The sequence below is a fragment of the Dendrobates tinctorius genome, unplaced genomic scaffold, assembly GCF_039654945.1.
Source record: "Dendrobates tinctorius isolate UK_male_01 unplaced genomic scaffold, ASM3965494v1 ptg000133l, whole genome shotgun sequence".
Lineage (NCBI taxonomy): Eukaryota > Metazoa > Chordata > Amphibia > Anura > Dendrobatidae > Dendrobates > Dendrobates tinctorius.
Genome location: NW_027361801.1, coordinates 17,717,276 through 17,743,071, shown reverse-complemented (window position 1 = coordinate 17,743,071; position 25,796 = coordinate 17,717,276). Strand labels below are relative to the sequence as shown.

The following is a 25,796-nucleotide window of genomic DNA, read 5'->3' as shown; positions in this document are numbered from 1 at the left end:
TAGTACACCCATGTTGGAATCCCTCCCTTTGAGTTGGGCTCCGATGCTGAGCCCACATCTTTTGTGGCACATGTCAGCTGTTTTGAACAGCTGACATGTGCTTCTAACATCCTTAATCTGTTAAATCTCTAACAGCGGCATTTAGCTCATACTTACCGAAAGCGTGCCGGAAATCCCACCCATCAGTGACCCTGTCACATGATCGTGGGTCACCGATGAGTTGGCATGACAACCAGAGGTCTCCAGAAGACCTCTATGGTTGTCATAGCCGGATTGCTATGAGCACTGCTACACACAGATGATCAGACAGCTGGAGCTTCTTTTCTCCCATGGAGACTATTGAAGCATACAAGAAGTAAAAAAAAAAAAGTTTTTAGAAATATATATAAAAGTTAACCCCTTACTGCCATCGGACGGTATAGTATGTCCGATGGCAGTATCCCCGCTTTGATGTGGGCTCTGGTGGTGAGCCCGCGTCAAAGCCGGGGATATGTCAGCAGTTTTGAACAGCTGACATGTGCCCGCAATAGGCGCGGGTGGAATCCACCTGCGCCTATTAACTAGTTAAATGCCACTGTCAAACTCTGACAGCAGCATTTAACGAGTGCTTCCGGCCATCGGGCCGGAAATACGTGCACCAATGACCCCCGTCACGTGATCGGGGCTCATCGGTTCATCGGCATAACAACCAGAGGTCTCCTTGAGACCTCTATGGTTGTTGATGTCGGATTGCTATGAGCGCCACCCTGTGGACGGCGCTCATAGCAATGCAGTAATTTTGCTACATAGAAGCTATCTGAGCATCGCCTCTATGTAGCAGAACCAATAAAGTTGTGGCAGCTTCTAGCCTCCCATGGAGGCTATTGAAGCATGCCAAAAGTTAAAGAAAAATAGCTTTAAAAACAGTAAAAATATATATATATGTATATAAAAGTTTAAATCATCCCCCTTTCGCCCCATTCAAAATAAAACAATAAAAAAAAATCATACATACACATATTTGGTATCGCCGTGTTCAGAATCGCCCGATCTATCAGTGAAAATAATAGGATTGACCTGGTTGCTAAACAGCGTAGCGAGAAAAAAAATCGAAACGCCAGTTTTTTAGGTCGCTGCGACATTGCATTAAAATGCAATAACGGGCGATCAAAAAAACATATCTGCACAAAATTGGTGTCATTAAAAACGTCAGCTCGGCGTGCAAAAAATAAGTCCTCACCCGACCAGAGATCACGAAAAATGGAGATGCTACGGGTCTTGGAAAATTGCGCATTTTTTTTTTTAAGCAAACTATGGATTTTTTTTTCACCACTTAGATAAAAAATAACCTAGACATGTTTGGTGTCTATGAACTCGTAATGACCTTGAGAATCATAGCGGCAGGTCAGTTTTAGCATTTAGTGAACCTAGCAAAAAAAGCCAAACAAAAAACAAGTGTGGGATTGCACTTTTTTGCAATTTCACCACACTTGAATTTTTTTTTCCCGTTTTCGAGTACACGACATGCTAAAACCAATGATATTGTTCAAAAGTACAACTTGTTCTGTAAAAATAAGCCCTCACATAGCTCTGGAAAGGATGGCAGCGAAAAACGAAAATGCAAAACCGAAAAAAGTTCTGGTCATGAAGGAGTTAAAATTACCCCCCTTTCGCCCCATTCAAAATAAAACAAAAAAAACCCTCAAACTTACACATATTTGTTAGCGCTGTGTTCAGAAACACACAATCAGTATAAAAAAATTAACCCAATCGGTAAATGGCGTAATGAGAAAAAAATTCAAAACGCCAGAATTACGTTTTTTTGGTTGCCACTAGATTGCAATAATGGATGATTCAAAGATCGTATCTACACCAAAATGGTATCAATAAAAGTCAGCTCGGCGTGCAAAAAATAAGCTCTCACCCAGCCTCAAATCATGAAAAATGGAGACGCTACAAGTCTCGGAAAATGGCGCCATTTTTTTTTTTTTTACCAAAGTTTGGATTTTTTTTCACCACTTAAAAAGGAAGCTAGACATGTTTAGTGTCCATGAACTAATGACCTGGAGAATCTTAAAGGCAGGTCAGTTTTAGCATTTAGTGAACATGGTAAAAAAAAAAACAACCTTTTTTTGCAATTTCATCGCAAAATATTGATTTTTTTTTTTCCCCCCTGTTTTCCAGTACACGATATGTTAAAACCAATAGTGTCATTCAATCTACAACTCTTCTCACAAAAAAACAAGCCCTCACATGGCCATTTTGACCGAGAAATAAAAAAATTATGGCTTTGGGAAAAAGGAGAGCAAAAGTGCAAAAACTAAAATACCTCCGGTCGTTAAGAGGTTAATTGGACACCAGGAAACTATCACAGGTGTTTGAGATTGATTTCAGTGATCCCGAATTCCCTAACATACAATACCATCCATCAGTTTAATTGAACAACAAGCAAATTAAATATGATACTTAAATCTAATTTGCATAATAATTTGGAACGCGGTGTAAACTGATCTGCGCCTTGGCAGACGTTGACGGCTCCACAATTGATTTTGAAGATCACAGTCAAGAATTCATCACAGCTCATAATTTTTAGTAGATACAAAGTATAGTCATGGACTGCTGAAGTGCCGTTCTCACTTGAGTTCCTTTTACAAAGACTTGTTTCCATGCCCAATTATTTTGAGAGAGAGCGAGAGAGAGATTTTTTTTGGTCCGGCACCCAGACAGATTGTGGGGTTAATTCAGTGTCTGGAGGATCCGCCGGCCAAAAAAACGTTCCAAGCTCCGTTTGGAAATCTTTGAGGATGTTGACGGACACTAACATTGTGGCGGATCCTCACAAAAATGGTTGCAACGGACGGCAATCAGTCAAGATCCGCCAATAATGAAAGTCAATGGGGAAAAAAACGGATCCGCATAGAAAAATGGCGGATCCGTTTTTTTTCAAAATTGGCGGATCTTGACTGATTGTCAAAAACGGAAGTGTGAAAGAGGCCTAAGTAGCGACCCCCGACCCCTGCGATGTCGCTGGTGAGATCTGCCTGTGTGGCAGCTCACTAGCGACCACTTAGCGATGTACCAGCGATCCTGACCGCGTCATATCGCTGGTCGGGATCGCTGGTACATCGCTAAGTGTGACAGTACCTTAAGAAAAAGAGCCAAGAAGACCTCTGGTTCTGTAATATATAAGGGAGCAGAAAGTGCACATCAATTATCAAAGGAAACTCTGTTTTGCCCAACGTGTTTCTTTAACTCATTTTAGAACTTGCCATCCCTGGAGAAGATTAGCTATTTAATTATGAAAAAAAAAATCAGACAAATATTATGTTAAATTATTAAGGAAAGCTAATTAGCCTGAAATTTTGTCTGGCTGGGCGGTTTATGTTTTTTCTATGGATCTGCACCTTTAAACAATCTATATGATTATTTGAACTTGTGATGTTTCTATGGTGATGGAATACTTCAGGCACATTTTTATGATGCTTATCTAATTTCTTTTGAGATCATACTGTGTTTGCAATCTCGAACCTACAGGCAAACCGCGGCCTACTGTGTTATTTATTTATATACAGATCCGGAAAGTTGGGGGTGTTAAATGACGCGACGTAGCAGAGCAATTAGTGATGGGAAGAAATCTAATCAGTAGGCAAAGAAAACTTATGCCATGGAAAGAGCTCTTAATTGCTGAAAATTATAACAATAATAGACGTGTTCTATAAATGCGGTCTGTTTCTAAAATTCTACACTTAGTGATGTGGCGTTAAAGGCAATGATGGATTACTTTTTGTGCAATAATCCAAACTTCCTAATGTTTGTTTAACCAACTTATATTTCTAAACAAATTAATGTGATGAAGTCAATTTTTTATGTTGCCTAATTTTTTTTAGCTTTGCTCCCAATCATCTCACACATACAGTGGATATAAAAAAAAATCTACGTATCCCTGAAAACCCCTTTATCCCCCAAGCCTGTTTCCACCTTAACCCCTTCAATACCCTGCCCTTTTTCGTTTTTTCACTTCTGTTTTTCGTTCCCCTTCTTCCCAGACACATAACTTTTTTATTTTTCTGTCAATTTGGCCATGTGAGGGCTTGTTTTATGCGGGAAAAGTTGTACTTTTGAACAACATCATTGGTTTTACCATATTGTGTACTCAAAAATGGGAAAAAAAATTCCAAGTGCAGTGAAATTGAAAAAAAAGTGCAATTCCACAATAGTTTTATAGATTTTTTCACCATGTTCACTAAATGCTAAAACTGACCTGCCATTATGATTCTCCAGGTCATTTCGAATTCATAGACACCAAACATGTCTAGGTTCTTTTTTATCTAAGTGGTGGAAAAAATCCAAAGTTTGTTAAAAAAAAATTGCGCCATTTTCTGATACCCGTAGCGTCTCCATTTTTCGTGATCTCGGGTTGGGTGTGGGCTTATTTTTTACATGCTGAGCTGCCGTTTTTATTGATACCATTTTGGTGCAGATAGGATCTTTTGATCGCCCGTTATTGCATTTTAATGCAATGTTGCAGTGACCAAAAAAAAAACATAGTTCTGGGGTTTTGATTTTTTTTTCTCACTACGCCGTTTAGCGATCAGGTTAATCCTTTTTTATATTGATCTGGCGACTCTGAACTCAGCGATACCAAATATGTGTATGTTTGATTTTGTTATTGTTTTTTTTAATGGGGCGAAAGGGGGGTGATTTAAACTTATATATATATTTTTTTCTAATATTTTTCAAAACATTTTTTTTTTTACTTTTGGCATGCTTCAATAGTCTCCATGGGAGGCTAGAAGCTGCCATAACCCAATCGGCTCTGTCAGATCACCTGTATGAGCAAAGAAAATACCCTTGAAATACATAGTAGTTGATTCATGCTGTGCCAGTGCACATTAGACCCCAGAATTGTAAACAGTAGGACGACTCAAAAAACTGAGAGAAAAAAGAGGACCCTGAGTCCAGAGCTACAAACAAAGTGAAAAACTTTATTGAGGCAACAATAGGGAACAGGACAATAGATGAAGGAGTTAAAAATGTATAGCACACAAACAAGTGTTAAGAGATAGCCAGATGCAAACAAAAATCCTGTGCAGCAATAATAAATGACTACAATGGGTGAATAGAGTAGCTGGCATTGTACTCTAAGCACAGGGCAAGACACATATGTGCAAAGAGTAAAAAAGAGTCACTCTAATACATGATAACGGTCATAATGAGAGGAGTGTTATAACACTCCCAGTAATACAAAGAGATCAATCAAAGAGAGACAATATTGCACATTTGCCCAGTTGAGAGATTATAGAGGTCAAAACATACCCATTAGAAAAAGTGCTGGCATCCAGGAGAAACCCCAATGCGCATTTCGCGGTAAAACCGCTTCCTCAGGGGACATGGCTTAACAGATTACACTGCCCAGTCAAATACCTGGTTGTCCAAGGTCACATGGGTGTAGGGAGCCAACCGCAGCCAAGTTGGCTGCATCTGCCCTGTGGAACAGAGGCCATACCTCCACCCCCACTGATCCAGCAGAAAGTGACACTGCAGTGGGGACGGCTGGTACCTAGCACGTCTCCCAACAACAGGGCACGCTTGAGTGAAGCAGGGAAGGGGGGGAAGGGAGGGAGTCACAGACCAGAGCACTAGGTAAAAGGCAAGGAGAAATACTCCTTGAATAAAAATGCGGGGACAATGGGTGGAAGGAATCTTGCTCATAGTAAATAATAATAGAAGCTAATTCACAAACAGCCAGGTCAGACATACCATTAGGAGAAAAAGGGGGAGACAACCAATATACTAATATGACATATCAGAGGCAATGCATTATAAATCATACATCATATATGTAATCTAGCTGATGTTGCATATATATAACTACAAATTTCGAGGAACACTTACACCCCACATGTACAGTATGTATAAATGCATTCATGAAAAAATATATAAACAAAGTAACAAAAAATATTTTAAATAGTTATATTTCAAGTATGATACAGCCAAAGGATAAGTGTGTCTCTTGAAGTTCCATCTTCTTCTTGGCTGCTGTGCAAAACCTAGATATTTCTCCAGAAAAGGATTCCGTGACAGCTGGACAATGAGGAAACAAAACTCCAAATAGCAAAGTTCACAGGTAAATGACTAAGGGCAAGAAAAATAGAAAGAAAACATTAAAATCATATAATATGTACAATAAAAACAAGGAATGGATATAAAAAGGTGGAATTTTTTTGGGGGAAAAAATGCAGAGAAGCAGGAAAAAAGGCCAAAAAGAATCTCATAAGAAAGACGCAAAGCCCAGGGACTCATTGAGTCCCTGCGGGGTCATAGTACCAAGGATGGTTATCCATCTACACTCATTCTGGGCAAGGAGGCGTCTGATGTCGCCACCCCTGATCCCAGTCTGAATGTGCTGGATACCTCTCACCATGAAAGTTTTTGGATTACAGTCATGATGGGATTTATAGTGTCTTGGAATCGTTTTTAATTGGGATATATCCTGTACATCTGCCGCCGCCATAATGTCACAGACATGTTCTCTAATTCGCACCTTTAACTGGCGAGACGTCAAGCCGATATATATTTTTGGACATCCACAGGTGGCATAGTAAACCACCTGGGTAGTATTACATGTAATATACTGGCGAATAGAGAAAATGCGTGTTCCGTCCGCTGACTGAAAAGAGGATGTCCGCAGGACATTCCTACAGGCGATACAGTGTCCACAGGGAAAACACCCCTGTGGCGGTCCACAAGAATCAAAGAAGTTCTTTCTTTGGGGAACATAGTGGGAATGTGCTAGTATGTCCCCCAGATTGGGACTCCTCCGATATGTCATCACTGGGCGCCTTGACACAGATCCTTTCAAACTGGGTTCAGATTGTAGAATATCCCAGTGTTTCTCGAGACATTGTCTCATCGTGTCCCACTCAGCATTAAAAGTTGAAACAAATCTTACTGTGTCACATGATTCTTTTTTCTTTGATGAAGGTTTTAGAAGAGTAGACGTGCTGATTTTTTCGCTCTGTTATAACCCCTTTTTATACTCCGATGGCTGTAACCCCTTACGAGGAATCTTTCTTTAAGATCCTCAGCCTGCCGTTCAAAACTAATATCAGAAGAGCAGATGCGCCGCATGCGCAGAAATTGTCCAATTGGGATGGCCCTTATTGTGGAATAAGGATGACAAGACCGTGCATGTAGCAGTGAATTAACGGAGGTGGGCTTCCTATAGACATCTATCTGCAAGTGTAAGTGGGAGTCCACAGCAATTTTGATGTCAAGGAAGTCCACCTCCGCTTGGCTGCAATTATAAGTAATTTTGATGTTGAACCTATTCGAATTCAACTCATCCATGAAACATTGGAGTTGATGTTGTGACCCCTGCCAGATGATGAACACATCATCTATATAGCGAAGCCAGCACTGCACATTGTCCGCGGCCTGAGCGCCCTCCCCCCCGAAAATCTCCCTCTCCCAGAAGCCCAGGAATAGACCCGCGAAAGAAGGCGCACAGGCCGCGCCCATGGCAGTGCCGCATCGCTGAAGATAAAATGTTTCTTTAAAAATAAAAAAATTATGGGTCAGAATATACTCCAACAGCTCCAAAATCAAATCACACAAAGGGTCACCCCAATTGCTGCCCCTCAAGAAAAAACGACAGGCTTCGAGACCATCATGGTGACATATGCACGTGTATAGAGACTCTATATCGGCTGTAACAAGTAGCATATCTGGTTCAAGAAACATCCCATCAATCCTAGCCAGGACGTCCATCGTGTCATGGGCAAAGGAGGGCAGTGCTTCTACCAAAGGTTTGAGGTGATAATCAATAAATTTGAAAACTGGTTCACACAGCCCTCCAATCCCCGACACGATTGGGCGTCCTGGTGGATCTAAGGGATTTTTATGAATTTTGGGTAAGAAGTAGATGGTGGGGATTTTTGGAAATTTTGTCAGTAACCCATCATATACTTTTTTAGGGATAGTGCCCTTATCCAACGCCACAGAGAGGATTTCTGCCAGGTCAGCTGAGAAGTCTTTCACAGGATTATGATCTAGTCTAGAATAGGTTCTCCCATCCCTCAGCTGTCTAAAGGCCTCCTTTTCATACATGGCACTAGGCCATATTACTATGTTCCCCCCCTTGTCCGCTGATTTAATCACTATGTCTTGATAAGACCGTAATTCATTCAAAGCTATACGTTGTTTAGCAGTCAAGTTGTCAGATCTCCGCCTAGTGGAGATCTTTTTAAAATCTTCGACAACTAACCTAGTGAATATATCCACTGATGGACAAAGGGACAAGGGGGGGAACCTAGTGGAGCGGGGCAAGACAGATGAAGGAAAATTACCTGTGGGACCAACCTCCTGTTCCCTTAGTAAATCCTCCAAAACTGCCAATGCTTCATCCTCCATTTGGCTGTTGGTGACGGGCTCCTGCCTTTCTCCACCATACAGCTTCTTGCAAACCAATTTCCATGAGAATAAATAAAGATCCTTTATGGCTGTAAAGAGATCAAATTGATTAGTGGGTGAAAAGTGAAACCTTTTGATAGCACCTCAATCTGAGCTGGGGTGAGATTGTGGGTGGAGAGATTGATTACCTGAGGGATCTGATTCTTAACCTTTTCTGTTTTTTTGGAAGACGCAATGCCCTTAGGCTTATTAATTTGAGCATCCCGATTAACCCCGAGACGTGCCTCCACAGACTTGGAAGTTGATCTTACAGATCCATCACTTGAAACAACCGAAGTAGTTGATGTAGATCTCTTTCGAGAGTAATTTCTAGGTCTTTTGGATTTACGATTCCATCGATAGACGGAGTCGGATTGATAATCACTCATATCTCTCTGGAACTTCTGGATTTTTGCTTCACAAATCTTTTTCCCATTTTAAAAATTCTGTATCCAGCTCTCGGTTGAGGGCCGTCAATTCATCTCCTGTCATATCCTTTTTGAGTGAATTTTGTAAGTCCTCGATTTCACTATCGAGGGTTGCAATGGTTTTCTTATTTAATTGGATCAATAACTCCATAAAACCATTAGAGCAACCACTAGCTAAATCCTCCCACTTCTGTCATATATCAATATCTTCAACCAAAAAAGAGGGAAAAACTTGAACCCGTAGGCCACGTGGAATCAAGCCCTTCTCAATGTATTTGTTCAGGAAGGCACAGTTCCACCAAACTTTGGTGCGTCTATTCAAAAGAGATTTTAACCTCCTGCCTGCCTCTCTGACATCCCTACCACCACCTGCCACATTTGCTCTGGTATTCTCTGTAAAAACTTCATCAATATGAGATAACCATGCCTGCTCCCGTGCCTTATAGTCCATATGGGGCTTTGAACGGGTTGCTGTGAAAAACACAGAATCAATTAGAGCAAAGAAAATACCCTTGAAATACATAGTAGTTGATTCATGCTGTGCCAGTGCACATTAGACCCCAGAATTGTAAACAGTAGGATGACTCAAAAAACTGAGAGAAAAAAGAGGACCCTGAGTCCAGAGCTACAAACAAAGTGAAAAACTTTATTGAGGCAACAATAGGGAACAGGACAATAGATGAAGGAGTTAAAAATGTATAGTACACAAACAAGTGTTAAGAGATAGCCAGATGCAAACAAAAATCCTGTGCAGCAATAACAAATGACTACAATGGGTGAATAGAATAGCTGGCATTGTACACTAAACACAGGGCAAGACACATATGTGCAAAGAGTAAAAAAGAGTCACTCTAATACATGATAACAGTCATAAAGAGAGACAATATTGCACATTTGCCCAGTTGAGAGATTATAGAGGTCAAAACATACCCATTAGACAGTCTCAGGAAAGTGCTGGCATCCAGGAGAAACCCCAATGTGCATTTCTTGGTAAAACCACTTCCTCAGGGGGCGTGGCTTAACAGATTAAACTGCCCAGTCAAATACCTGGTTGTCCAAGGTCACATGGGTGTAGGGAGCCAACCGCAGCCAAATTGGCTGCATCTGTGCTGTGGAACAGAGGCCATACCTCCACCCCCACTGATCCAGCAGAAAGTGACACTGCTTCACTCAGGCGTGCCCTGTTGTTGGGAGACGTGCTAGGTACCAGCCGCCCCCACTGCAGTGTCACTTTCTTTGTGTGATTTGATTTTGGAGCTGTTGGAGTATATTCTGACCCATAATTTTTTTATTTTTAAAGAAACATTTTATCTTCAGCGATGCGGCACTGCCATGGGCGCGGCCTGTGCGCCTTCTTTCGCGGGTCTATTCCTGGGCTTCTGGGAGAGGGAGATTTTCGGGGGGGGAGGGCGCTCAGGCTGCGGACAATGTGCAGTGCTGGCTTCGCTATATAGATGATGTGTTCATCATCTGGCAGGGGTCACAACATCAAATCCAATGTTTCATGGATGAGTTGAATTCGAATAGGTTCATCATCAAAATTACTTATAATTGCAGCCGAGCGGAGGTGGACTTCCTTGACATCAAAATTGTTGTGGACTCCCACTTACACTTGCAGACAGATGTCTATAGGAAGCCCACCTCCGTTAATTCACTGCTACATGCACGGTCTTGTCATCCTTATTCCACAATAAGTGCCATCCCAATTGGACAATTTCTGCGCATGCGGCGCATCTGCTCTTCTGATATTAGTTTTGAACGGCAGGCTGAGGTTCTTAAAGAAAGATTCCTCGTAAGGGGTTACAGCCATCGGAGTATAAAAAGGGGTTATAACAGAGCGAAAAAATCAGCACGTCTACTCTTCTAAAACCTTCATCAAAGAAAAAAGAATCATGTGACACAGTAAGATTTGTTTCAACTGTTAATGGTGAGTGGGACACGATGAGACAATGTCTCGAGAAACACTGGGATATTCTACAATCTGAACCCAGTTTGAAAGGATCTGTGTCAAGGCGCCCAGTGATGACATATCGGAGGAGTCCCAATCTGGGGGACATACTAGCACATTCCCACTATGTTCCCCAAAGAAAGAACTTCTTTGATTCTCGTGGACCGCCATAGGGGTGTTTTCCCTGTGGACACTGTATCACCTGTAGGAATGTCCTGCGGACATCCTCTTTTCAGTCAGCGGACGGAACACGCATTTTCTCTATTCGCCAGTATAGTACATGTAATACTACCCAGGTGGCTTACTATGCCACCTGTGGATGTCCAAAAATATATATCGGCTTGACGTCTCGCCAGTTAAAGGTGCGAATTAGAGAACATGTCCGTGACATTATGGCGGCGGCAGATGTACAGGATATATCCCAATTAAAAACGATTCCGAGACACTATAAATCCCATCATGACTGTAATCCAAAAACTTTCATGGTGAGAGGTATCCAGCACATTCAGACTGGGATCAGGGGTGGCGACATCAGACGCCTCCTTGCCCAGAATGAGTGTAGATGGATAACCATCCTTGGTACTATGACCCTGCAGGGACTCAATGAGTCCCTGGGCTTTGCATCTTTCTTATGAGATTATTTTTGGCCTTTTTTCCTGCTTCTCTGCATTTTTTTCCCCCAAAAAATTCCACCTTTTTATATCCATTCCTTGTTTTTATTGTACATTTTATATGATTTTAATGTTTTCTTTCTATTTTTCTTGCCCTTAGTCATTTACCTGTGAACTTTGCTATTTGGAGTTTTGTTTCCTCATTGTCCAGCTGTCACGGAATCCTTTTCTGGAGAAATATCTAGGTTTTGCACAGCAGCCAAGAAGAAGATGGAACTTCAAGAGACACACTTATCCTTTGGCTGTATCATACTTGAAATATAACTATTTAAAATATTTTTTGTTATTTTGTTTATATATTTTTTCATGGATGCATTTATACATACTGTACATGTGGGGTGTAAGTGTTCCTTGAAGTTTCTCTCTTTGATTGATCTCTTTGTATTACTGGGAGTGTTAGAACACTCCTCTCATTATGACTGTTATCATGTATTAGAGTGACTCTTTTTTACTCTTTGCACATATGTGTCTTGCCCTGTGCTTAGTGTACAATGCCAGCTACTCTATTCACCCATTGTAGTCATTTGTTATTGCTGCACAGGATTTTTGTTTGCATCTGGCTATCTCTTAACACTTGTTTGTGTACTTTACATTTTTAACTCCTTCATCTATTGTCCTGTTCCCTATTGTTGCCTCAATAAAGCAGATCACCTGTATGTTGTTTAATTGCTGACTTGCTATGAGCGCCAACAACTGGATCTCATTGTTGAAAGTTCTCAGTCAAGAGATGGGTACAAAACAATTTCCAAAGCATTAGATATATCATGGAACTCTGATAAAGAAGTGGCTTCATTCAACCATCTGTCTTTAGAAGCCCCCCAAAAGCTGAAATGTCCATTTTTTTTTATGAGACTTACATATGCCCCTGAAGGTTCCTATTCTTATGATACAACTCTTTTTAGTGACCTCACATTGTCTTCTGTGTGACCAGTAGTTTTGCATTGTAATATATTCACTCTTTGCTAAAAAATTAAAAGCTACGTGTTAAGTGTTTAAAATACATATAAAACGTGAATGTAGCTTGACAGCTTATAGGCCCAAACTCCTTCTACATGAGTCATCTAGCTCTAGCCTTGAAGGTGTTAAATATGATTACAGAAATATTTTTCTTACTAGTAGATAACCACTTAAATAACACTATTCTTAACAATAAAAAGCCTTGCTGCACACAGTGTTTTAGTTTCTAAAGAGACATTAAAGATTCAATATTTCTAAGAAATAAAAATTATAGTAAGCATTGTTCCATTTTTTTTGTGTTCTGTTTTCCCTGGTGATTGATTGTTTTGATGTAGACAAAGATGTATTTGGTACCCATATCCGCAATAGAAGAGTGCATCTGTATTATACAACTACGTGTAGAAATGATTACATACAGTGGCACGTGAAAGTTTGGGCACCCCTGATCAAAATTACTGTTATTGTGAATGGTTAAGCAATTTGAAGAGGAAATTATCTCTAGATTGCCTAAAGTTAAAGGTGACACATTTCCTTTTGTATTTTAAGCAAAAAAAGATTATTTTTATCTTTTACATATTAAAAATTACAAAAAGTAAAATGGGTCGGTGCAAGCGTTTGGGCAACCTGCATGGCTAATATCTAGTAGCACCCCCTTTTGCAAGTATCACAGCTTCTGAATGCTTTTTTGTGGCCAGACAACAGTCTTTCAATTCTTGTTTGAGGGATTTTCATTAATTCTTCCTTGGAAAATTCTTCCAGTTCTGTGAGATTCCTGGGTCATCTTGCATGCACTGCTATTTTGAGGTCTAGCCACAGATTTTCAATGATGTTCAGATCAGGGTACTGTAAGGGCCATTTTAAGACCTTAAGTTTGCGCCTTTTGAGGTAGTTTATTGTGGATTTTTAAGTGTGTTTAGGATTCATTATCCTTTTGTAGAAGCCATCCTCTTTACAACTTCAGCTTTTCACAGATGGTGTTATGTTGAAATTTACAGATGGAATTTTGTTGAAATTTCATTGAATCCATTCTTCCCTCTGCACGTGAAATGTTCCCCAAGCTATTAGTTGCAACCCAGTCCTAAAGCATGATTGATCCACCCCATGCTTAATGGTTGACGAGATGTTCTTTTCTTGAAATTCCGTGCCCTTTTTTCTTCACACGTACTTTTGAACATTGTGGCCAAAGAATTCTAGTTTAATCTCATCAATCCACAGGACTTGTTTCCAAAATACATCAGGCTTGTTTAGATGTTCTTTTGCATGCTTCTGATGCTGGATTTTATGGTGAGGATGCAGGAGAGGTTTTATTCTGATGACTCTTCCATGAAGGACATGTTTGTGCAGGTGTCTCTGAACAGTAGAACAATGTTACACAACGCCAGAGGCTGCTAAATCTTTCTGAAGGTCTTTTACAGTCAAGCGGGGGTTCAGATTTGCATCTCCCCAGCAGTTCTACGAGCAGCTCTTACTGCACTTTTGCTTGCTCTTATCTTGACCTCCACTATTTCTGTTAACTGACGACATTTTTTAATTACATTTTGAACTGAGGAAAGGGCAACTTGAAAACGCTTTGCTATCTTCTTATAACCTTCTCCTGCTTTGTCAAATTCCAACATTTTTATTTTCAGAGAGCTAGGCAGCTGCTTAGAACAACCCATGAATGCTGTATTTGGCACAAGTGTAGAGGAGGCTGGGGTTTTATAAAGCTGGGAAACTTGTATCTCCTGGCTTATCCTATCAACAATAGTGAACAAGCTATAACCCTAGCAGGCTAATTAACCACTTCATAACCGGAGGTATTTTTGTTTTTGCGGTTTCGTTTTTTGCTCCCCTTCTTCCCAGAGCCAAAACTTTTTTATTTTTTGGTCAATATGGCCATGTGATGATGTGAGGGCTTGTTTTTTGTAGGACAAGTTGTACTTTTAAATGACACCATTGTTTTAACATATCGTGTACTGGAAAACGGGGAAAAAAAAAAATCAAAGTGCAGTGAAATTGCAAAAAAAGTGCCATTCCACAATTGTTTTTTTTGTTTTGCTTTTTTACTATGTTCACTAAATGCTAAAAACTGACCTGCCGTTATGATTCTCCAGGTCATTACGAGTTCATAGACACCAAACATGTATAGGTTCTTTTTTATATAAGTGGTGAAAAAAAATTCCAAAATTTGTTATAAAAAAAAAATTGCGACATTTCCGATACCCGTAGCGTCTCCATTTTTCATGATCTCATGCTGGGCGAGGGCTTATTTTTTGTGCGCTGAGCTGATGTTTTTAACGATACGATTTTGGAGCAAATACGATCTTTTGATCGCCCGTTATTGCATTTTAATGCAATGTTGCGGTGATCTAAAAACGTAATTCTGACATTTTAACTTTTTTTCTCATTACGCTGTTTAGCAATCGGGTTAATTCTTTTTTTATATTGACCAAATATGTGTATGGTTCTTTTTTTATTGTTTTAATTTGAGGCAAACGGGGGGGATTTGAACTTTTATTTTTTTTTTAAATATTTTTAAAAACTTTTTTTTTTTTTTTAACTTTTGGAGTGTTTCAATAGTCTCCAATTTCAGACGAGAAGCTGCCATAATCCGATCAGCTCTGCTACATAGAAGCGATGATCAGATCGCCTGTATGTAGCAGAATTGCTGACTTGCTATGTGTGATTCCTCCCGCAGCTGTTAGCGGCACATGTCATATGTACAAATCAGCTGACATGTGCCGGAAAAGATGTTGGCTCACTGCCGGAGCCCACATCAAAGGGAGGGTGTCCAATAACAGCTTATTATTTTGCACGATGTCGGAAAGGGGTTAAGGTCTAAAACCTTGGTCACCTGAGTACACGAATCTCCAAGGGTGCCTAAACTTTTGCATTGGCCCATTTTCTTTTTCGCAATTTTGAAAATGTAAGAAATTACAATATGTATGAATTTTAGGGGTAAAAAACAAAGGAAATGTGTCATCTTTAACGTTAGGCCTTTTTAGATATCATTTCATCTTCAATTTGCTTAACTGTTCACAATAAATAGTAATAGCAGGGGTGCTCAAACTTATACATGCCACTGTACATCAGTGATATTATAAATCCTGGAACACCAATACCTGAATAAACTGCAATTGCCATTACTTTAACCAATAGATCACCTGAGTGGCCAAACTTTACCCATGTTCCTAAACCCAAGGTCTTCACTGATGATGTCTCAATGTGTATTTTGCGTACTAACTTTATCGGGTGAGAAAAAATAAAATGTGCTACTGTCTTTTTTGGATCATCCATTCTTGTACCATGACTCGCATGTGTTCCATGGTAATAAAAGAAACCTGTACCCATTATACATTGCTTGAATCAGTGCTGATGCTGCTATAATCACAAGACCTCGTTAACTAACACTTTTTCCTGAAATATTCATATCTACTTACCTCACAGCAGGGAGAAAGTAAAGGGTTACTATATTAAAATGAGCATGCAGCCTGCAATTAAATGAAAGCTAATAATAACTCGCAAAAATCTTTTGATTAGAAACTTGTATTCACATACTTAGTTGTATATCTTATGCGAATATACTGGAGGTATGCTTTAATTGCCCAGTCTTATATGGGGATTTCAAGTTTTATTTTTTTCCTTTGCTGTAAAAGCATGATCTGTGTAAAAGTAAGAAAGTCATTATTACATACCCCTGCTGCTCTATCACTGACTCAGCCAGTCTTGGTTGACACAGCTGCAGACGTATTGCCACAAGCATGGACCTCCGCTGCCGCCAATCACTGGGCTTAGAATCCATGACATTGTAGTCAAGACCAGCCCAGTAATTGGCTGCAGTGGTCATGTGCTGTAGTTGTGACATCATCATCCCTGTTGTCAAAGGTGGGGAAAACAGGGGGTATGTAATGTGGACTTTACTTTTTTTTTTTATGTAAAAATATAAAGTTGGAAAACCACTGTAACATAATCAAAGAAAATTGCTCTTTGTAGGTTCTTTGGTAAGGAGTTAAGAAAAAAAAATCTCAAATATTTGTACATTAAAAACAACATTGTAAAATGTTAGTATTGTAGGAAGCTGTAAATCACGGAAATATTTGCTATGTTGTGCTGCTATTTATTTTGGGGTTTTGATTAAATCTCCTTTCCCCGGTAAATATTTGCCTTCTACTCTTTCAGGATCAGATCTACAAGTCTGTATCACGAAAACCTCCTCATGCTGTTCTAAGAAAATGGAGGAAAGATATCAAGTTGCCTCTCGTGTGAACATGGAGCAGCTCATTCAGGCAGCCAGCGCCAAATTAAAGTTCCTGATTATTCAGAATGCGGCAATATTTCAAGGTAAGCACCATTAAGGTTTCTTGTGACTTGTGTCTGGCAAGTTCATCCATAATATGAAGGTTATTATCCAAAAAGGAAATGTAGCAGAACTCACATGTCATTTGACTTTCCTTGTTGTGGTTTTTTTTGTGAATTGCTATGAATGTTAAACCATGAAATAGTTGTCCAGTACCTGGAACTACTTCCCCTTGCAAAATAGAAATATCAGATACTCAACTTCTGCACCGATGCTATAACAGCAATGTTAGCGCTGTGTCTCCCATGGCTTGCATGACATTGTTATACCACTTGAGCCATGCAGTCAGTCAGCGGCCGCTGCTGGACTTGGGCTACTTTCACACATCCGGTGTGTGGGGTCCGGCGGTGTGCGGCGAAAAGCCGGGCCGCCGGATCCGGCCTGCAGCCGTGACACCGGATGTGTATGCGGCGTCTGATACGGCTCGGACAGGATTTAAAGGAGCCGCAGGAGGAGGTGGACAGAGGCAGCCGCTGAGAGAGACAGCTGCTGAAAGGGAGGAGAGGGGAGGGGAGAGGAGAGGAGAGGGGGGTGGAGAGAGAGAGAGACATGTGGGGTTAACCCCACAGAGAGATCTGACTCTCTCTCACCCAGACACTGTGAGTGTTAACCCCACAAGTGCCCGGGGAGAGAGATCTCTCACAAGTGTCCGGGTGACAGAGAGAGATCTCTCTCTCGCCGGGCACTTGTGGGGTTAACATTCACAGAGTCCGGGCATGCGCTGTGGAAAAAGCCGGTCCGGCGCTGACAAAAAACGTTGCAGAGAACGTTTTTTGCAGATGCCGGACGGCTAATTTTTGCCGTGTCCGGCAACAACCGGACACGACGCATAACCATCCGGCACGATGCGGCGACCATGAAAGCTTATGGGACAAAACTGGATCCGGTGCTGGATCCGGTTATGAAAAATTTTGCCGCATCGTGCCGGATTACAAAAGCCGGATGTGTGAAAGAGGCCTTACTGGTTCTGGGCATACGCGGCATAACAATGTCCTCTGATTCCCAGGAGACCCGGTGCCTTTAGTCTTTGTATGTAAAATTGCTCACCAAAAGTCATCTGGGTGGTCTCAATGTGGTGAAGAGTCACAGCTGCCCATTCTGCTTTGACTGGCTGAACTAGCGTTAACATAAAAAGCCCAATAATATGTTAAGTCAGGTCACTGTGTCATCTGTTGCTATAGGCTGGGCCTGTATTTTTCTATGCATACTGTATAAATACAGTCATGTGTCTTGGGCGAAGGAGAAATTCATTGATTTTGCACACTGCTAATGAGTAGATAATAAGGTCCAGAATTATTTAATGTTTTTAATGCGGTTTTTACTCAACTTGTTTCAAAGTACACATGCTTCTTCCTCAGGTTTAACCGCAAATTTCTCCTATATCCATAATACCAGTCAGACGAAAAGTGGATCTGCAGCAGCAGGATTTTCATGCATCTTTATTGTTTTGTTTACACAACTTTATCCGGTTAGCATAACTTCTATTAATTTTTATAGTTTTTACCAGGTAAGACCCTATTGCGCTTTTCTGCTCCCCAGCACCTGTATAATATTGGGCTTTTTTCCACTCCCCAGCTCCTGTATAATGTTGTTTTTTTTCTGCTCCCCAGCACCGTATAATATTGGACTTTTTTCAGCTCCCCAGACTCTGTACAATATTCGGCTTTTTTTCTGCTCCCCAGCACCTGTATAATATTGGGCTTTTTTCTACTCCCCAGCTCCTGTATAATGTTTTTTTTTTCTGCTCCCCAGCACCGTATATTATTGGACTTTTTTCAGCTCCCCAGATTCTGTATAATATTGGGCTTTTTTTCTGCTCCCCAGCACCTGTATAATATTGGACTTTTTTCAGCTCCCCAGGTTCTGTACAATAATGGGCTTTTTTTCTGCTCCCCAGCTCCGGTATAATATTGGGCTTTTTTCTGCTCCGCAGATTCTGTATAATATTGGGCTTTTTTCTGCTCCCCAACTCCTGTGTAATATTAGGCTTTTTCTGCTCCCAGCTTCTGTATAATATTGGGCTTTTTTGATGCTCATGAAAAAGTAAACATCCTTTGATGTCCCATTGAGGACAGCGTTCTCTACTCACTCAAATGATGGTGTCTCAAAGCCTATTAACAGTAAACTAATTAATGCAATTGCCTCCTGAAATACCAATAGTGGAGCAAAAATAAAATCCAGGCTTTAGTTAGTCACTTAGTGAGCCCTTTTGTACTTATTCAGACGTTCGTTTTCTGTACATGTCCGATCTATGTTTTTAATGGATGGAACGCATACACATTATTTTTCAAGCAGTTGTTCATATACATCAGAGATACAGTATGTCTGATTTTGATCTAGTTCAAGGCAGGGGGTCCTCGAAAAAAAGAATGGTCAGCACGAGGATGCCAGCCATGTTACATCCTAGTACTGGCTATTATTCATCTTTTTCAGTAAAGATGTAATGGAGTAGGAGAAACTTTGAAAACATCATCTTTTTTTATATTTTGCATATGAGAAAAACAGATGCCCCATTGATGATAAAAACGCACACACTGACTAAAGAGAGATTAAAAATGGTATTTTTTTTTCTTGTACACAAACAACCCCCCTTAATTATCAATGCGGCCTTAAACTCAAAAGAAGCAGGATTTGCTGCAAGGGTCCTGTAACCGAAAGTGACCTGCTTTAATTTGTAACTGTATATATAGATACTGACAGTATATAGATGCTAGAGCAAACTCACTTTTGGGGACCGAACTCTCACGTTAAATCTGAAGATCTTACAATCTTACAGTCAGTCTTAAAGGGAATCTGTGAAAGGTTTTTACCACCTATTCTAAGATCAGCACAATGTAGAGACAAAGACCCTGATTCCAGCGGTGTGTCACTTACTGAACTGGCTGCTGTAGTTTTGATAAAATCACTGTTTTATCAGCAGGAAATTATAACTAGAGGACTGGTAAGCCTGCTGCCTGGTTGTCCAACCATGTCCCCCTCACTGCTTGGCTCGGCACAGTGTACCCAGAAATCAGCCACAATCAGTGTTGTGAATGAGGTTATACAGAACTCAGCTTTCAGAGAACTGATAGATCTGCAGCATATAAAACAATATCTTTAGCAAAATGACATAAAGTAGCCCAGTAAGTGACACATCACTGGAATCAGGGTGTCTGTCTCTACATGATGCTGCTCTCATTTGGAATAGCAAAAATCTGGTGACAGATTCCCTTTAATACTGACAGTCTATACAATATTTCCTCATTGTAACAGTAAAGTTCCCCGAAAATGCTATAAAGAATGGATGGGGGCGGTGAGGCTTACTGCAGGGAAGTGAAAGGAAGTTCAGATGTAAGAATTATACCCAAGGAGACTGTGTCTCTCCGGCTTTCCCATTATTAGTACAGTTCAGGGCTGTTATTCTTGGTGACAGATTCACTTTAGTGGATGAAGGACGGAGCAGATTTATAATGGATTTTGGGGAGATACTCTTTGTGACAATTCTACTACGAGGAAAGTTTGAGAAAGTCAGGACAAGACTGAATCCTGTGCTGACACATCGCTTTGTACATGTCAATTTTTATGTACTTTGCTGAGACACAAAAGCAATTGTAGTATAGATCTAAACAACAATGCGGAGCTATAATTCTGTCGGAGCGCTGGAAATATGGCTCCCGCATCTGTGTATTTCCTTATAATGGCAATTGCAGGCTTTCATCACTCTGCATAGATCTATTAGCAGTGAAAGGTGAGAATAGGTTGTGCACGCCGGTGCCGGCAGCCTCCCTCCGAAGGCTTATGGGCCGCTCTCCCCGTCACTATTTACATATCACTATGTCGTAATGTCTGGAGAAATGTGAATAATTTTATTAATTAAGTTTTTAATTGCATAAATATATTATTTATGTCTTCTGGCAAACAGCTAAAATTACTGTACACAATCTGAGCCTTATGGTTTAGTGTAATGCAATGTCTTCAATGTAAACTGTGTTGTCATGAGAAGTGGCTTAGGCCGCATAATTGCTGTTCTGATGCTCTGAGCCAAATCAGGGTTGTAAATGATACAGTATAATATCTATATTTATCTGCCCTGATAGTCCTCCTATTGTATACTGGCGTATCTAGGGCACGTTCACAGAGTCTCTACGCTTAAACCTGCTTCAAACATCCTTTGGGTATGTTCACTTATTTTTGTACTCGTGTTTTGGCCAAAATTTAGATAACAAAACCTTCAAATCCGCATGCAACAAATCTCTGATTCATATGAATGGGACATTGTGCTTGTATTGCATGTCACTTTTTTTTTCCCCCAAAGTTTTTATTAATTGGTTATACAAAGAGTATCATGCCAATTCCTTGGTGTGTTTTTCATGTAAAAAATTAACTATTTCTTTTTAATGTTTTTTTCTTATGTGTCTGTAATTTTTGCAGCAGAAAAATGACACTGTCACGCCTCATATTTTAATTAGAAACATATCAATAGCAGTACCAAAACAGCATAAAAGAATGCATGTTCTTACAAAACTGTGCCAAAAAATCAATTATTTTTACACGTGTTATTTTTATGTTTGTTTAGCCGAAAAAATCCACGTACAAAAATCTGTGTGATTATGCCCTAAGTCTTTAAAGAAAACTTACTGTAATGTGAATGTACCCTTAAACATTGTAAGACTCAGAAAGTGGACGTCCTAAACTTTTTTTTATACCCCAGGAACAAAAATTACAATAGCTAAGATATTATGGGCTCTATGCTTTTCATCTTTTGGAAGGATGTATTCAGGAATCAGGAATAATTTTTTTAATATCATATCACAAGGTTGCATGTTGCTGGTGTAACTATGAGCAGTCCATGTGGCCTAAGGGTGTGTGCACACGTTGCGGATTCTGCCACGTATTATTCCACACAAAATCCGCAGCTCTTGGTAGAAAACACAGGTGCGTTTTTTGATGCATTTTTGCCGTGGATTTGATGCGGTTTTTCAGTGCGGTTTTGCCTTCAGATTTGTATGCGTTTTTGTAAGCTTAAGAAGGATATGTTTTTTAACAAAAAAAAAAGATTTGTGATGTCATTTCTGTCCAACCTCCTCATTTACATTTGTCCAACCCACACTCCATTACAAACACGGATAGATACATAGATAGAAGGATAGATGGATGGATGGATAGATAGAAGGATAGATATATCTATCTATAAATATTGTGGTGTAGTGACCACTATGTCCACTAGGGGGTGCTGTATGGATGTCCCAGGAGAGTGGATGAATGGCAAGATACTGAATGACCGTTATGTATCTCAAGGTGGGTGGCCTTGAGATGGAGATTTATGTTTGTGTTAATCAGCAGTGATACTGCTGAGGTGCTGGTTCAATGTGTCAGGGACTAGTTACCTACAAACCCACCCAGGGGGTGTGTTTAATAACGCTATTGTAAAGTGTATATGTGTTTGTGAAGGACCTGTGATGAGGTCATAGACATGTGACCCGGTGGGCATGGCTACGGACCATATAAGGTGGCCAGGGTAGGTCACATAGGTGAATGCTGGGACCCAATTGGTCCAGTGTGGAAGGTCCCGCTGAGATGGAGCTTCCTGGCTAACAGCCTGTGAAGTGGCTGTGGTGAATGGCTGCACGTGTCTGAGAGTTCCCAGGGGAGGGAATGAACGTCTGCAGTAAGCTGAAGCAGCCATGAGGAGACCCGGACGTGGGTGAGATAAATGAGGCTAAGAGAGCCTGTATGCTGAACATTGTAGGAAACTGGCTAGTAGGAGCAATGCCTAGTAAAAGACTGTGAAAAATGAGGATGAATGACCTCATGGAGATCAACATCCAAGACACCATCACATGTTTCTCAACGCAGTGATTCTAGAGCAATGCCCCCATCCCTTATGGGAAATATGCAAAAACATGCAAAACACAAGCTGCGGAGACACCATCACATATTTCTCAACGCAAGCAATGACTAGTCAGGTCTTTCCCCGGGAAGGAACAAACACAAAACATGATATCCATCCACAGACAGCTGTTTCATTCATCCTCATTTTTCACAGTCTTCTACTAGGCATTGCTCCTACTAGCCAGTTTCCTACTCCACACTGATGAGGGGCAATACCCCGAAACAGCTGTCTGTGGATGGATACAATGTTTTGGCATAGGTGGTTTCCTTCATTGGAGACTGCCCTTCCCGTGGTTGTTCCTTCTCGGAGAAAGACCTGGCTAGTCATTGCTTGCGTTGAGAAACATGTGATGGTGTCTCCGCAGCTTGTGTTTTGTATGCTGTTGAATAAACCGCATGGACTGTTTTGGTTTTGTGGAAAACCTGGTGCCGGATGTGTTTTGTTCGCTGCCTAGCGAGGATCCCCCAACTGAATAACAGCGCTACCTCACAATATATACATAGATAAATCTAAAAATTTAGCCATAGATATAGCTATAGATTTATAGCCATATAGAAAATATAAGAGAATTGGGATCCAGCAAAAAGATGAAAGTTCACCAGAATTATAAAATCTTCTTTATTTATCCATTAATTCATATAAAAAATGTATGAGGAACTCCAAACAATTGGTAACATTCCAGCAAGGGACTACATGTTTCAGCACTATGTGCCTTCTTCACGGTCCTATTTGAACTGAGCTCCAACACTAGCAATATATCCTCCTTTGTGGAACATATTCAAATGACCCTTAATTAAAAGCAGTGAAACAAACCAATTAAAAACACCTGAGTAGATGGTTGAAACTCAGTTCAAAAATATTGCTAGAAAAATACATATCTTGAACATGTTTTATACATAGACCAATGATATAAACATTTGGTAATAAATCAACAGTGATATGGAATAACTGCCACAAAAAAAAAATATATATATTAGACATATATGAAAAAATACATCATGTAGTAGGCGCGATCTAAATATCAGAGACAATCACAAATATAACTCTCAAAAGGAATAATATATTGGAGTAAGTATAAGATAGAGATATAATCTTTTGAAAACTAATATATGCTCTCTATAAAAAAAAAATTTCTCTTATTTTCTTACTTAATATTGTGTAATGAGATCCATTCTACTGTTCAATCCGTCAGGAACTCTAGTCTCTAATAAAAAGATCCACCTACTTTCTCTAGATAAGATTTTACTTTTAAAGTCACCACCCCTACGTGGTTTTGTAACCACCTCTATTCCCCTAAAGGAAAAGCTTTTTAAATCTCCTTTATGCACATTAGCAAAGTGTTTGGAAACCGCAGAGGTTCCTGCAATAGGCAAATTAACTGCATCCGACAAATGTTTTCGCATACGCTGTTTCAATGAATTAGTGGTGCAACCCACATATTGAAGTCCGCAAATATTGCAATCAATAAGATATATTACATTTTCTGTATTACAATTAATAAAAGAAAAAATCTCAAAGTTTTTTCCATTTTTTATAGAAGAAAATGTTTTTGTTTTAACAATATATTTGCAACACTTACAGATTTTTGCACCACAACCATAACAGCCTACAGTTTTCATCCAATTTTGTTTAAATTTTTTGTCTGGATCAGTAAATAGGCTTGCCGTCAACATAGATCCTATAGTAGGAGCTCTCCTCGCAACAAATTTAATTGAATATTTTTTTAGTATTTCTTTCAATTCACCACTTTGTTCTAAAATGGGTAAATGTTTTTTAATAATAGAGACTATTTCTTGATACTGTGGACTAAATTTAGTGCTGAAAACTATACCCAAATCATTGTTATGTTCTTTGATATTTTTATATTCCAACAATTCCTGTCTATTTATATTATCTACTATGCCTCTCGCTCTTTTTAGAGACCAGTTTGGGTAACCCCTGGATTTTAATCTTTTTGCCAAAAATTCAGATTCTTTCATATAGGTATCTTTTTCTGTACTGTTTCTTTTTGTTCGAATCAGTTCACCTGTGGGTATATTCCTAATCACATGGTTGGCGTGACATGAATTTGCCATCAATATACTGTTTACAGCTGTAGATTTGCGATAAGGTTCCACCAACACTTTTTTTTCGATTTGAATCTATTTTCAAGGTCAAATCAAGAAAATTGATTGACAGCTCATTCATGTGGCATGTAAATTTGAGATTAAAACTATTGTTATTTAAATATGAAAAAAAGGAAGATGCTAAATCCTTGTTCCCCCTCCACACAAAAACCAAATCATCAATGAAACGTCCCAACCAAAAAATGTTATGTCTAAATGGATTGTTGAAATGAAAAATATACCTCTCCGGAAGGTGTATTTACAGGAGCTATTTCAGAGAAATTGAGTGAAGCTCTGTATTGTGACCATCCCATTATACCCATTTACCACTCACTCCCCAAGGTGCATAAAGAAATTTTTCCTCCCCCACTAAGACCTATCGTTTCAGGGATAGGATCTTTTAGTGAACGCCTTGGAGAGTGGGTGGATCATTATCTACAACCCCTGGTGGCTTTAACTCCTAGTCACTTGAGAGATAGCAAAGCAGCTATTAACATGGTAGAAAAAATAGAATGGGGGAATGATTTTCTGTGGCTTTCATGTGATGTTATTGGATTATATCCATCAATTCCACATTCTGTTGCATTGGAGAGCCTCAGATATTACCTATCTAAATATAGTGAGTATACATTTGAAATTCAACATTTTTTATTGCTTGCAACTAATTTTTTGCTCACTCATAATTATTTTATTTTTGATGAGAAATATTATTTGCAGATACAGGGAGTGAGCATGGGGGCCAAATTTTCACCGTCTTTAGCAAATTTAACTATGTCAGTATGGGAGGAGAGGTATATTTTTCATTTCAACAATCCATTTAGACATAACATTTTTTGGTTGGGACGTTTCAAGGATTTAGCATCTTCCTTTTTTTCATATTTAAATAACAATAGTTTTAAGCTCAAATTTACATGCCACATGAATGAGCTGTCAATCAATTTTCTTGATTTGACCTTGAAAATAGATTCAAATCGAAAAAAGTGTTGGTGGAACCTTATCGCAAATCTACAGCTGTAAACAGTATATTGATGGCAAATTCATGTCACGCC

General features: G+C 39.7%; 1 protein-coding gene across 2 annotated transcripts in view; it reads left to right on the top strand.

The window, feature by feature from the left end:
- The window catches only part of GPC3 (glypican 3), a 968,057-nt gene that overhangs the window by 98,114 nt on the left and 844,147 nt on the right, over positions 1 to 25,796 (top strand). For both annotated transcript variants that reach the window (XM_073543506.1, XM_073543505.1), the window contains exon 2: positions 16,593 to 16,754. In XM_073543506.1, the coding sequence (XP_073399607.1) occupies positions 16,593 to 16,754 (162 nt within the window). The remainder of the gene's footprint in view (positions 1 to 16,592; positions 16,755 to 25,796) is intronic.